General features: G+C 57.2%; 6 protein-coding genes across 6 annotated transcripts; 3 read left to right on the top strand and 3 right to left on the bottom strand.

Moving 5' to 3' along the window:
- Positions 1-686: 686 nt before the first annotated feature.
- On the bottom strand, positions 687-973 carry B0I36DRAFT_318881 (uncharacterized protein). The gene has a single exon (XM_046153345.1). The coding sequence runs from the start codon at positions 963-965 to the stop codon at positions 735-737; it is 231 nt and encodes a 76-aa protein (XP_046015778.1). The 5' UTR covers positions 966-973; the 3' UTR covers positions 687-734.
- A 1839-nt stretch (positions 974-2812) lies between these two features.
- Positions 2813-3315, top strand: B0I36DRAFT_361019 (uncharacterized protein; the record flags this gene model as incomplete). Its single annotated transcript, XM_046158419.1, has 2 exons — positions 2813-2927; positions 3077-3315. The coding sequence occupies 2 exons, from the start codon at positions 2813-2815 to the stop codon at positions 3313-3315; spliced, it is 354 nt and encodes a 117-aa protein (XP_046015777.1).
- A 636-nt stretch (positions 3316-3951) lies between these two features.
- On the bottom strand, positions 3952-6624 carry B0I36DRAFT_347423 (uncharacterized protein; the record flags this gene model as incomplete). The annotated part of the gene is made up of 3 exons (XM_046156569.1): positions 3952-6216; positions 6283-6453; positions 6556-6624. The coding sequence occupies 3 exons, from the start codon at positions 6622-6624 to the stop codon at positions 3952-3954; spliced, it is 2505 nt and encodes an 834-aa protein (XP_046015776.1).
- Positions 6625-7418: 794 nt separating this feature from the next.
- On the top strand, positions 7419-8856 carry B0I36DRAFT_95560 (ATP synthase subunit D). The gene is made up of 7 exons (XM_046163648.1): positions 7419-7528; positions 7596-7708; positions 7778-7788; positions 7869-8243; positions 8313-8322; positions 8385-8425; positions 8481-8856. Exons 1-7 carry the CDS (start codon positions 7514-7516, stop codon positions 8696-8698), a joined length of 783 nt encoding a protein of 260 aa, XP_046015775.1. The 5' UTR covers positions 7419-7513; the 3' UTR covers positions 8699-8856.
- Positions 8857-9106: 250 nt separating this feature from the next.
- B0I36DRAFT_239249 (uncharacterized protein) lies at positions 9107-9941 on the bottom strand (the record flags this gene model as incomplete). Its single annotated transcript, XM_046149678.1, has 2 exons — positions 9107-9513; positions 9596-9941. The coding sequence occupies 2 exons, from the start codon at positions 9939-9941 to the stop codon at positions 9107-9109; spliced, it is 753 nt and encodes a 250-aa protein (XP_046015774.1).
- Positions 9942-10243: 302 nt separating this feature from the next.
- On the top strand, positions 10244-11684 carry B0I36DRAFT_361015 (uncharacterized protein; the record flags this gene model as incomplete). The annotated part of the gene is made up of 2 exons (XM_046158418.1): positions 10244-10256; positions 10900-11684. 2 exons carry the CDS (start codon positions 10244-10246, stop codon positions 11682-11684), a joined length of 798 nt encoding a protein of 265 aa, XP_046015773.1.
- Positions 11685-12206: the final 522 nt, after the last annotated feature.

The following is a 12206-nucleotide window of genomic DNA, read 5'->3' as shown; positions in this document are numbered from 1 at the left end:
CCAAACTGCGGGTTTCACGCCCTGTAGTCAACTCCCAGGGGCAAAACTCCTGCAACCCTTTCCATCCACAACCTACAATTGGCGTCGGTTTTGTTGCGCTCCGGGAATTACTCTCAGCCCTTCGGTGAGGCATCACGCGGTGCGAAGACTCTTTGGGCTAAACTTGCCTGGCCACCTCGAGGCGCAATCTGAGGGACTCTGCCGTTCTTGATCAACAGGGCCACCCTCCCCCGCTCAGGCTAAGATAGCGGGCGGCCTGGGGGAGAACGTACGACAAAGGGACAAGGTGCCGCTTGACGATGTCTCACGCTACCCCTAGCTGCACGCCATGCAGATGCCGGAGCGGCGCAGATAAGACCCTGGGCCCTGGCGTTGTTATTGGTGCCCACCTGCGTTGGGGTCTCGCCCTCGCCGAACAGTGACGTCGGCGTGCATGACAGCAGAGCCCCAAGGTCCTGCAGCACTTAGCACCTGCGTGGTGTTGTGGTCGTGACATTCGCCGGCTCCGCTCCCTTGATTGATTGGGTCTATCCCAGTGCATTCGGAGGTGGTGCAGCGGCTACACATTCTACATCAGGCTCAGATGAGACAGTGCCAGTCCAAGAACGTCTGTTATGGCGATCATTGGTGGCGCGGCCAACGCAAGACAATGCTCGATGCTTAGATTTCCATGATGGGAGTTGTTGCCCGTCGAGAGAATGGTTCATCTGAGAAGTCCCCTGCTGCCAAGGGGTTCACATCTGACACATTGCGGAGAGCTTGATCTGACCGCAAGGGGACGACATTCTTTTGCATTCGAAGCCCCAGTCACTTGAGCTGAAGCTGCCACTGGTAGGTAGAGTCGCGCAAAGGGTGCGACAACAAGCATGCTCCAAAGTGGGCTTTGCGCCAGGAGAAGGTCCAGTGCTGCCCAGGTGTGCGTAGCGAAGTAGGCTGCACCGACTTATCCCTAGCATCAGCCACATCCTTGCGAGGTAAACTCAAAAGTGGTCAGAGGCACCGAGAGCTGAGAACAGGGCGCTGGTGCCAAGGAGAGATATGGGTGCTGAATCGGCAGACAAGGCTGGTGGGTGCACTGTAGAGCCTGGGGCACGGGAAACAAGCGAGAGGGCCGTTCCGTGGTCGGAGACAAGAACATACTGAGTGGCGACTGACGCGCACTCGTTGGAGAGAGGAAATTAGCTGCGGATGGACATGAGGGTGACACATCGGCTTGTGAGATGTCTAGCGAGAAGTCGGCAGTTTGGGTCAAGTTCCACCTTTGATTGTGGTGACAACGGAACGGCAATGAACGCGGGGGAGGGGCAGTGGGGCCGGGACCAGGTTCCCCGCCTGCCTGATTGCCCCATACCACCCTGGGGTGGCTGCTCACCACACGTCGTGCACACACTCTCCCATATTGAGATCAGATGGAGCTGCAGCGACAAGACGTTGATGCTCTCAGTGAGCAGGCATGGGGCGTCCAAGAGTGGACCTCAGCCAACCAGCCTCGCCAGCCACGGCGTTGTGCGTCCGCATCTGTGGTCTGGATTGGCCTGTCGAACCCTGCTGTTCCCTGTGCCCAAGGTCTCCAGGATGAGAGCTACTGCAAGTTTAAACAACGGAGATCATCGGTTGCTGCGCTCGCTCCGGGCCACGCGCTTGCCAGCAATCTCAGGCCATCCCGCACTGGGTAGTCGCTTGGTCTCAGGCTGCCTGAGGGGCGAGGATCCCCCAGCTGCCTCGAGGCTCCTCTGTAGTCGACTTTCTGACAAAGACTGCTAGGCGACATGGTACCCTGTCCTCTTGAATATGTCGTCTGGTCCCGTGCCCACGTATCCTGTGTATGGTCATCTCTTTCGGAGGCGCCGGTTGCCCGCTTCCGTGAAGCAGCCGTGGAACCAGGATCGCCCCGTGGTAAGCCCTTGGGATGCCTAGCCGTTGTTGTGAGGCCAGTCGTGGCAAAGAGGCGTCTGTAGACAGGGTATGCCACTTTTCTTGGCGGTGATGACGAGTATGCTTACAATCACATATGCGCGCGGGCAAATGCCATCTATACCGGCGTGTGGACGCCAGGGATCAGGGATACGTGGTGAGGATGAGCTCCGCCTCGGTCAGGTAGCCTAGGCTGGCTGTCTGCTCCATGCTATCAGTCACCAGCACGGTATGGGCATGGCTGGGCAAGAGGGTGTGGTCGCTGCCCGCACGCACTGGTTGCTGTGCTATCGGCGACGTAGCAAGAGGCCCCATCGACGGATGGCGAGGTCGAGCTTGCAAGTACGTAACGCAGCCGGGCGCCCCGTGGCCAATCAAGGCGTGCCCGCTTGCCCAAGTAGCTTGAATCTTATCCGTCACTGTCACCCTTTGACGCAGCTTGGCTTGGTGGCGGCGGCGGGGAGATCCAAGACGGCGGGAGTGGGCTGTGTCGAGAGTTGCGAGCTAGCTACTGCTCTGAGCGCATCATGCTCTGAGGAGCATGCACTCCCAGTGCAGTCGACCAGTTCAGGGTCGCTGATCGCCCCTTCCCCCTCCGCAGCTTGCGTTCCTGCTCCATGTCTGCCTTGACTCATTCTAAGTTCGGTGCCTTGGATGGTGGTATATCTAGCTCGCATTTCCCCGTCCTGCTCTCTGACCTTCTCCGTTATGATACTCACCTGAACCGTTGTCTCGGCTTACCCTACCACATCATTTGCCACTTCGACGACCACATCCTAGATATCCTATACCCTTTTGTCAGCTTGACGACAACCACAGGCACACTCAAGCCCACATACACACCCGGCGGGAACACAAATCCACCAGAGTAATTCCAGCCTCCGCACACACAACCACAATGGCGACCGAAAACACCCAGAACCCCCAATTCACAAACACCTTTGTGGGCGGCGAAGTCGAGATGCCACGACAGAGAACCACCTCGACCGACCACTCGGCCACGGACGAATGGGGTAAGAATTTGTGAACCTGCTTAGTTCCTCGCGCGTCCCACCTTCTCCGTCGCGGCGAGTTCACCATGACAAAAACCAGCGAATCGCCCCGTCATTTCCGCATCATATACCGGGGATAGCAGCCACTAACATGATGCTCCACACAACAGACGCGGGCAAGACCCCACCCAGCCGCTTCCAGAAGCGCAAGGGCAGCATCTACGCCACGCCCAGCTCGCGCGACGGCCACGTCGAGCGCAACCGCGACGCCGTCGAGGAGTTCCACAAGCTCACGGCTCCCAAGACGTCGTCCAAGCGCTGGTCCTTCTCTCGGTCCAAGAAGGACGCCACCTCGACCACTCCCGAGGCTCCTCGGAAGGCCAGCCAGGCCAGTGCTTCTAGCCAATAGTCGTCATTGGCTAAACTCTTTGACGACCAATTGTACCACTTCTTCGACGACTGCACAAAAAGGCGTGCTGGTCGCAAAAAGGGTACTGTAATTTTTTTTTTGTACGAGAATAGTCATGGTCTGCGAATCGTGACGGGAATGACGGGTCTGGTACGGCATGGGGTTTATTGATTTTGGTCACTGTGTTCCTGTATGCTTAGCAAATTGATATCAACTGTTTGAAATGGATAGCATTATATCCACCACAATGCCTGTTCCCATCAGATTTCAAATCGCGGTGAAGGCGGTGTCTCTTCCTACCAGAAAGGCGGAATGTGTTGTTCATATTTCAAGAGTCGTTCGTGATGTAAGTGATACAACGAGAAAATGAAAAGAATGGAAAATAAAAGCAAACGCCGCTCCTGTTCACGGGATGAATGCGATCTTGCTTGTAGAAGGCCGACGTCGCGGGCTTCCTATAGCTCCCTGATAGTTTCTTCACCCTCCTCCTACTCCAGGTCTGGCTCTTGCCAGTTTCCTGCAAGTGAAGCCTTTTTCCCTGTCATGACCTCTTCCTCGGGTAGCTGCCAGTCATGATGGGTGTCGGCGTCAAAAAAAGGACAATAAGCCGTCTACATCGGGCTCCTGCTGCCCCTACTACTCCTCATCCATGTCGTCCAGGTCAATGGCGTCTGGATTCGCCGTCACAGCGGGAGCACCCGCATCCTTGGCAATCGTCCCAGCGATACCAGTGCTCGCGGCCACGAACCCAGCCGGCGCCCTAGCCTGCCGCTCGAGCTGCTCCATGGCGTCAGCAACCTCGGCGTCGCCATTCGTGTCACCGGCTCCTCCCTTGGCCAGCTGCTGGCTGCGCGCGATGGCTTGGGATGCGATGAAGTTGACGTCCGTGTTGTACTGTGCCTGCACGCTGCGCTTGATGCGAAGCATCTCCTTGTACGTGTCCTCGTTGCCGCGCTGCACCTCAAACTGCTCCCACTTGGTCCAGAAAGCAGGGTTGGTTCGCGGGTCGCAGAACTGCGAGGCGTGCCCGTAGATGGCTCTCGCGCGGTCGATCTCGCCGAGGCGCTTCTCCATGTCGGCAAACTTCAGACACATGTCGCGGGCCTCCTCGTCGGGCAGTGCCGCGATGGCTCTCTCGTAGATTGGTCTCGTAGATGGCAAGCCGAAATTCGATGCTGATTTGGTGATGTAGAAGTTGAACATGTCGGCACGGTCCTCGTCGGAAACGGCTCTCGTGGCTCGCTCGTAGATCCGCATGGCGTGTCTCGCAAGACCTCTTTCCTCCTCGAGATTTCCGTACATGAGATATAGCACCTTGGCGAATTTGGGTGGGCACTCCTCGACAGCCTGCTCAAAGAGGTCTCGTAACCTCTCGATGCCGATCTTGCGGTCGACGGCCTTGGTGAGGTACAAGTTCCAAAGCTCGAAGGCAACCGGGTAGCTGAAGAGGTCGAGGCCTCTCTCGTAGATCTTGTACGACTCCTCAAAGTAGTCGTTCTCCTCGAGAAGGTTGGCATAGTTGACAACGGTCTGTGGCGTCGCAATGCGGAGCTCGAAGATGCGCTCGTAGACCTTTTTGGTCTCCTCCAGAGAGCTGACACTCTCCACAAGGTCGACATAGAAACTCCATAGCTTCCAGCTCTTGTGAACTCTCTGCTGAGGTGATAGAGTCTCATCAAAATAGTCCACTGCAGACCTCTTGGGGGCTTGCACAGCCTTCGCCATGATCTTGACAGCTTCGTCAAAGTTTTCGTTGCGGAGTTCCATCTCAGCCCACTCGATCCACATGTCGGCCAGCTCAGCAACCGACTTGTATGGCACCTTGACGGCCTTCTCCATGATGATCCTGGCATTCTTGATGTCTCCGCCCTTTTCGTAGAACTTGGCGTAGCTGGCCCACAGTTGGTGGAAAGGTCCGACGGCCTTCTTCGGCTGGATGGCCGCGATGGCGTTCGTGTATGTCTGGACGACCTCTTGCTGGTTGTCGCCCCATAGCGCAACGCGCTTCTCCCATTCGCTAACGTTGTTGGGATTCTGCCGTAGGAGGACATCGTTCAACAAGAAAGGGCGACGATCCATGAGCTGCTCGAACCGCATCATGCGAATGTCAAGGTCAAAGTCGGCGTCCTCGTCAGTCTTGCCTTCGTCTGCGCGTACCGAGGCCAGCTCCATCAGAGCGCCGATGATGGACTCCTCAAACTCCGCATACGTGTCGAAAATGAGAGTGAAATCCCTGACTGTCATGACGGTAGTGATGCCCTCCTCAAATACGTCCCTTGCCCGCTCGAAACTGCCGCGCCTGACCCAGTACGTGGCCAAACCACACCACAGCTTGCCCCGCTGGTCGGCGAATCTACTGATTCCGCTGCGTATGATGCGCTCAACGTCGATGCCTGTCTCGTAGCTTGTTTCCACCTCATTCGCATGCTCAACTATCAGATCGATCATCTCGCTCCACAGTTCGTAGTGACCTTTGCTCTGTTTGCTGTTGAAGCGCGGGTTGTTCAGAATGTCGATGTACTTCTTGACGGCTTCTGTGTAGAGCCCGACATGCGACAGCAGCTCGACGAAGTCCTCGGCATCCTCGGGGTGGACCTGCATGTATCTCCTCCAGATCTTCACAGCGGTCTCGCCAGCTGCCGAGTTCGCAAAGGGTCGGTAGAGCGCCCATATCCGGTTGTGCTGCGTAATGGGGAGCGCCCGTAATGCCCGATCGAATGTACGCCTAGTCAACGTGACGACTGGCTGCGACAGGAGAAACTTGAGGTACATTTCCCATATCCGCGGCATCTTGTTGAGCAGGATGAGAGCTCGTTCGAAGAGCGAGTTCACTTTCTTGTACTCGGGGGCAAAGGCGGCGGCGTTCAGCTTGGAGACATGCTTTGTCCGAAACTGCAAGTACTAAAGTGATGATCATCGTTAACATGCTGCTGCGAACGCGTGACAGGAGCGGAGAGGAGCGCGCACCAATTTCCAGAGCTTGTAGGACCGCGGCAGTTGTATGCAGGCCCGCTCCATGACGAATGCCTGTTCCATGACTGTGCCATGCTTCAACTTGAATTCGATGTACGCAAGCCATGGTTTCGTGTTGCCGGGATCTCGCACTATGTCTTGTTCATAGACGGCGTCCTCGTCAGTCTACATAGACACACGTTAGCATGGACCATTCCAAAGGCAGTCTCTGGCCGAGGAGCCTGGGCGCTGTTGGCATGTTTCTCTGGAACATGGCGATGTACTGACAACAAGGTGAAGATCCGGCTTCCTCCCAGCTCGAGCATGGACGCCATTGAGCACACCGTTGGGAGCCATGGCGGCAGCAGCGGTCGAATGTGAAGCTATGCGCAACCTGCGCGCGGGTTGGCTCGAGGTTGGTTTGGGGAGCGAAGTTGGCGGTGGTCGATCAGGACGACATTGTCAGGCTGTCTCTCTTGAGGATTGGCGGGAGAAGAGGGAGCCGGCGTCTGAGGGTGACTGTCTGCGCGGACAGTCTCAGACTGTGGTCGGGCGAAAGATCCTGAACAACTTTACAAGTCGCTGGCAGGACAGTTCCCTGAAGCGACGCGCCCCAACTTTCTGCGAGCTTGCCGGGACGGAGCAGGGAGCGCTAAGCAGAACCGCGCTTGTCCTGTCTCAGCTGGCAGCAGGTGCCCCGCTTAGTAGCTGTAGAGACATCAAGTTCTTGAAAGACCCAGCATTGATTACGAAGCTGCAGATGCCTTCACGTCATCCGGCTGAGGAGAACTGGCCATAGAAGCGAGTCCTCATCTACAGAATTGCAATTGCATGGTGCATGGCGCATGGGCGGTTCAAGAGGCCAGCATCTGTCTCACTTTGTCGAGATAGCTGGGCCGTCCCAGACAGCCCATGTCCACGGAAGCCCCACCCACGCCGTCAGAGTGGGTTCGACTCGTGCATGCGCCTTGAGCTCCAACTCCAAGCTGCCTGCCTCGCCTGCAGCGCAACAGCTCCAAACATCGTCGTCACTGGACCTCGCACACGAGAACTGAGTCGCACCCGGTCGCATCACTTACATCTGTCGCCCCTCCACGACTCCAAAGCCCTCGCTGTGCGCCTCGGCTACCTCGAACCATCGTTGACCAGCTCATCCACAAGGAGCACGATCGCCATTGCATCCTACTCCTCGCCCATCGCCGACGACTCTGCAGTCTGCCAATAGTCGCAAGACCATCCAGCCATCATGTCTGGAGCAGCGGTACGCGGATTCTGTGTGTCCGCAACGTACAATGGGCAGCAGAGGAGCTGACCAATGGCCTTGACAGGATCGCGAGGCCGTCTTTCCCACCCGGCAGTCGCTGGGTCTCATGAAGTCCAAGCTCAAGGGCGCCGAGACTGGCCACAACTTGCTGAAGCGCAAGAGTGAGGCCCTTACAAAGTGAGCACTTGTCCTTGCCATTCACATTGATTATTTGCACGGCTTCGGCTAACGTGTAGCTGCGCGCAGGCGATTCCGAGGTATGAGTGCCAGCAGGACCAACACCACCACCACGCACCAATTCCCCAGGCAGCATCCGATCTAACACGGTTCCCCGCAGAAATCACGAGAAGAATAGACGAGGCGAAGCGGAAGATGGGCCGTGTCATGCAGATCGCCGCCTTCTCGCTGGCAGAGGTCACTTATGCCGTTGGTGGCGACATCGGATACCAAGTACAAGAGTCGGCGCGGTCAGCACGCTTCAGGCTGCGGACCAAGCAGGAGAACGTCTCTGGTGTGTTCCTGCCGGCCTTCGAGAGCTACCTGACCGAAGGCAACAACGATTTCGGCCTCACCGGTCTTGGCAAGGGTGGTCAGCAGGTGCAGAGGTGTCGGGAGACATACGCCAGGGCAGTCGAGACGCTCGTCGAGCTCGCCAGCTTGCAGACTGCCTTTGTCATCTTGGACGAGGTCATCAAGGTGGTCAACCGGAGAGGTAAGTGGTCATTTATATGCCGTGTAATTCGTACGAAGCCCTCGTGCTAACGTTGAGGCCCCCCCAAAGTAAATGCCATGTAAGTTATACTAAGAAGGTGCATCTAACCTCACGGAGAGGGAGAACTAATGATCTATGTAGCGAGCACGTCATTATCCCCAGAACCGAAAATACCATCAAGTGTGAGTCCACACCCAGCACCCGATCTCGCGTTACACGCGCTAATCCATGCTGCAGATATCAACTCGGAACTCGATGAGCTGGACAGAGAGGAATTTTACCGGCTGAAGAAGGTCGCTGGTAAGAAGCAGCGGGACACGGCCGCTGCCGATGCCGAAATGAAGGCCAAGAGGCTCGCGGCCGAGGGCAAGGGCGACCAGGAGAATGTAGACCCTGGCAAGGAGGGCCCAACAGATGTCCTGTCAACTGGCGATGACGACGACGTCATCTTCTAAGTCTGTTGCCGGGTTTCTGGCTAGAGTCTCGACCATGGCTGGGTACTGTCCTCGTCATAAGAGGCATTGTTGAAGCATGCAATCATCGGCATTGATAGTTTTTGCTTCCCATCATAGGGATCTCTTCGGCGTTGCCTTTAATTCTTAGATGCGCTTTTCACTTGTATGCTGCGGTGGGCATGACTTTTGTGGTGCCATCCTGTTTGGGCCCTTGCCATATTGTACTGATCCAGCGTGGCGGAAATGCGCAGTTCAAGTAATCCCGGGCAAATAGATCAAATCCTGCGCGAGCATCACCACCCGGGAGAAGATCTATTCATGGTCTCGATTTCTGGTATCTAAACGCCAAGCACAAACGATGTTGTCGGGACCATCCCAGTCTGAGATTACGAGAATGCCGAGAGGCGACTATTGCCGCTGGTACGTGACCTTCATCAACTTGGTGCCGTCGGCCAGCGGCATGCCCGCGGTGTTCTCCTTTGCCGTGATCGCGCCTGCCTCTGCTTCGTACTCGACGAACGCAATACCCTTGCGACCAGGAACCATGCGCACCTCGCGGAACCCTTCGAACCGGCCGAAGATGGCCGTGAGAGACTCGATGTCGTAGTCGTCGGGCAGGTTCTGCACGAACAGGATCTTGTTGGGCGGGAGGTACTCGTCGGGCACGACCGTGTTGGCCTGGGGAGCTGTGGACTTGAGGCCGGCGCCGCGCGCGGTCTTGGACGGCCTGGCGTTGGGGTCTGTGGGAGCGCTGGCCGCGGCGCCACGCTTGAGACGCTTCTGCTCCTCGGCTGCCTCGAGGGCCTTTTTCTTGTCTGCAAGTTTTGGAAAGGCGCGGGTTAGCGAGATCATGTCTGGCGGGACTTTGGGACTCTTGTGATGATGGTCGTGACGAACCCTTTTCAGCCAGCCGCCTGCGCTGGTGCTGCTCAAACTCGTCCTTGTCGCCTGTGCTCAGCACGGTCGCATCACTCCGCGTGCGCGCCAGGGCGACAATCATTGGCTTGTCGAAGAGCTCAAAGCCCTGAACTTCGTCGACGGCCTTGGCGGCGGCGGCTGGGTCATCAAAGACGACAAAGGCCTGGCCCTTGGCCTTGAGGTTGGTCTTGGCCACGATGTCGATAATGTTGCCATAATCGGAGAAGACGGCCGTCAAGGCCTCCTTGAGCGGTTCGGGCTTGACCCGTTCTTCCAGGTTGCGGACATAGACACTGTTGTACGCGAGCAAGGGCGGAACCGACATCACGTTAGCGAGGTGTACTCGTACACAGACTTACGGAAGCCCGCCATCAGGCAAAGGGGGACAAGGCGAATCGACCGGCATGTGTCGGAGTGCAATGACACATACGTTGCGACGGAAGTGCTGGAGGCCATGGTGAGAGGCGCTGCAGTGTATCGAGGTATCTTTCTAGATGGGCCTGGGGTGCTTTACGCGAAGCTACTCAGATAGGGTGTTGCGTCCAAGTTGTGCAGTCAATTGCTGCGATGCTTGCTTGGTAGAGCTGGCGTTTGGGAAGTGGATGGTGTCAGAATGAAGCCTGCAAAATGGCTTGGGCGAGTAGGCGCGGCTGCAGCTGTGGTGGGGCCTGCCCGCTGGGGTTGCGGTTGTGCCTGCCGCAATTGCGCAGCTGGGCCTGCAAAGCGCTGACCAAGGCGCAGGGCTGTTCTCAGCCGTGTAAGTCTCGGACTGGTGATGGCCTCAGACACACACACACACGTGTCGAGCCAGACAGGCATGATGTGTCCTCATTTGTTGAACAACAATTGACCATCCGCACAGGCCCTTACTTCTACCAATCACTTCTGCTCCAGACACATCTTGCTGCTCATCCGTGCTTATCCGTCCCTGCTGCTAACTCGGACATCATCGAGGGCACGCCAAAAGATGATCCGCCGTGGCCTGGAACGGCACACCTTTACAGCCAGTGTGTGCCGTGGTTGCCGATCTGGACTCTCAGTTGCTATACAGGACCCTAAGAGGGGGTCTTCCGGTCAATGTCGTTGGCCGTTGGCACGTTCTTTGAGTAACCATTCAAGAGCGGCAGTCACTGAACACAAGGCTGGGGACACACATTGCCTCCTCGATCACCAGTTGAAGCATGCTTCCGCAGCCTCACTGGCACTGACCAGGCCGAGTCTGTGGGAGCACTGGCATGGCTCATCTAGAGGGGAGTCTCGGCAACCTCCACCGCCACGACCAGGCAGTACAAGGCTGTTCTCCGCCGTGCTTCTCGGTCCCATCTATATATCGCTTGCCCTACTGTCGGGCGAAGGCCTCAGGGACCGCCAAGGCGAGGCCACCCAATGGTCAAACATCATCAGCGACGTCCTCACACCGCCGTCCCACAAGACCAATGTCTCTTACTCGGACGCCATTGACAACGGCGACGATGAGGGCTACGTCAACGAGGGCAACTTGCTGGGCGAGGACGGGCAGGGAGGCAGGCTGAGGTATTCCGGCCCCAGCCCGGCCGAGCAATGGCACGCCCACGTAGAGCGCTTCTTCACCATGGGCGCCCATCACCTGGGCCTGTACTTCCGCACCGAGGAGATTACAGACCACGGCTCCCTGCCCGTCTCGAGCGACACGGCAGCAGAGTACGTCCCGAAAATCACGACGAGGCTCATCTCAGTGCAGGATGACCTGCCGCCTGCCGCGCAGAACCACGACAGGGACAACGGCGGCGGCGGCGGCGGTCCCAACCCAAAAGGCCGCTTCGTCCTGGCCCAGATCGCCTTCAACGACGTGGGCGAGGACGACGACCCGAACGATCCAGACGCCGTCCGCCCCGAGCGGGACATGAACCGCACGGGGCAGTGCGCCTCGGCAGTCATCAATGACCTCGAGCGGAGGCTACACCAGCTCGGCGCGAGCAGAGCCCTCCTGCTCACGCTGGACGAGGGCACGTACCACACAGTGTACTGGGACGGGCGGCGCTTCGTGACACTGCTCTTCCTCGAGTTCACACCGCCGCCCTCTCACTGACGGCCAATCTTGTGATCAATGATCGCAAGGGAACGACGCGCAGGGTGGCATCCCTGCCTGCGAGCAACTTATACAGGCAATGTACGCAAGCAAATTACCGGAGCAGATCTGTGGGATAAGGTTACTCATGGGATGTAAATTCTGGAATGGGGGGTCAAACGGCGGCACGGAACCTCTATCACATGCACTTGCAATGAGAGGTTGGCCCCGGCCGCATGACAACTCACATGTGAAGACTAGATTCTGTGAACGGGAATGAGCTGATAAAAGCACCAAAATATACGCAGACACTACATTTCAAGATAATAGACCCCCGTCATGACGAGCAAGCGTGGCCGCAACTGATATTGAACTCAATTGCGTGATGACATTGACTTCCTCGTAGCGTGTCAGCTGACGCACTTGGCTTTGCTCACAGCCTTCGATTTTGCTTGATTCTTGAGTCAAATGTATCACATTTCCACGGAACCCTCCTTCCAGTCAGCGTCTCCCGATCTCTATATCCATTCATGTATCAGCATC

The sequence above is a fragment of the Microdochium trichocladiopsis genome, assembly GCF_020744255.1.
Source record: "Microdochium trichocladiopsis strain MPI-CAGE-CH-0230 chromosome Unknown B0I36scaffold_3, whole genome shotgun sequence".
NCBI classification, from domain to species: Eukaryota; Fungi; Ascomycota; class Sordariomycetes; order Xylariales; family Microdochiaceae; genus Microdochium; species Microdochium trichocladiopsis.
Note: the sequence above shows the minus strand (reverse complement) of the source record. Positions and strands in the feature narration are given on the sequence as shown.

Excerpts from the sequence above, each read along its gene's own strand:
- B0I36DRAFT_95560 (XM_046163648.1), top strand. Across the intron at positions 8,426-8,480 it reads AACCGAAAATACCATCAAGT|ATATCAACTCGGAACTCGAT; the intron begins GTGAGTCCACAC and ends TCCATGCTGCAG.
- B0I36DRAFT_318881 (XM_046153345.1), bottom strand. The coding sequence starts at position 965 with ATGTGGCTGATGCTAGGGATAAGTCGGTGCAGCCTACTTCGCTACGCA.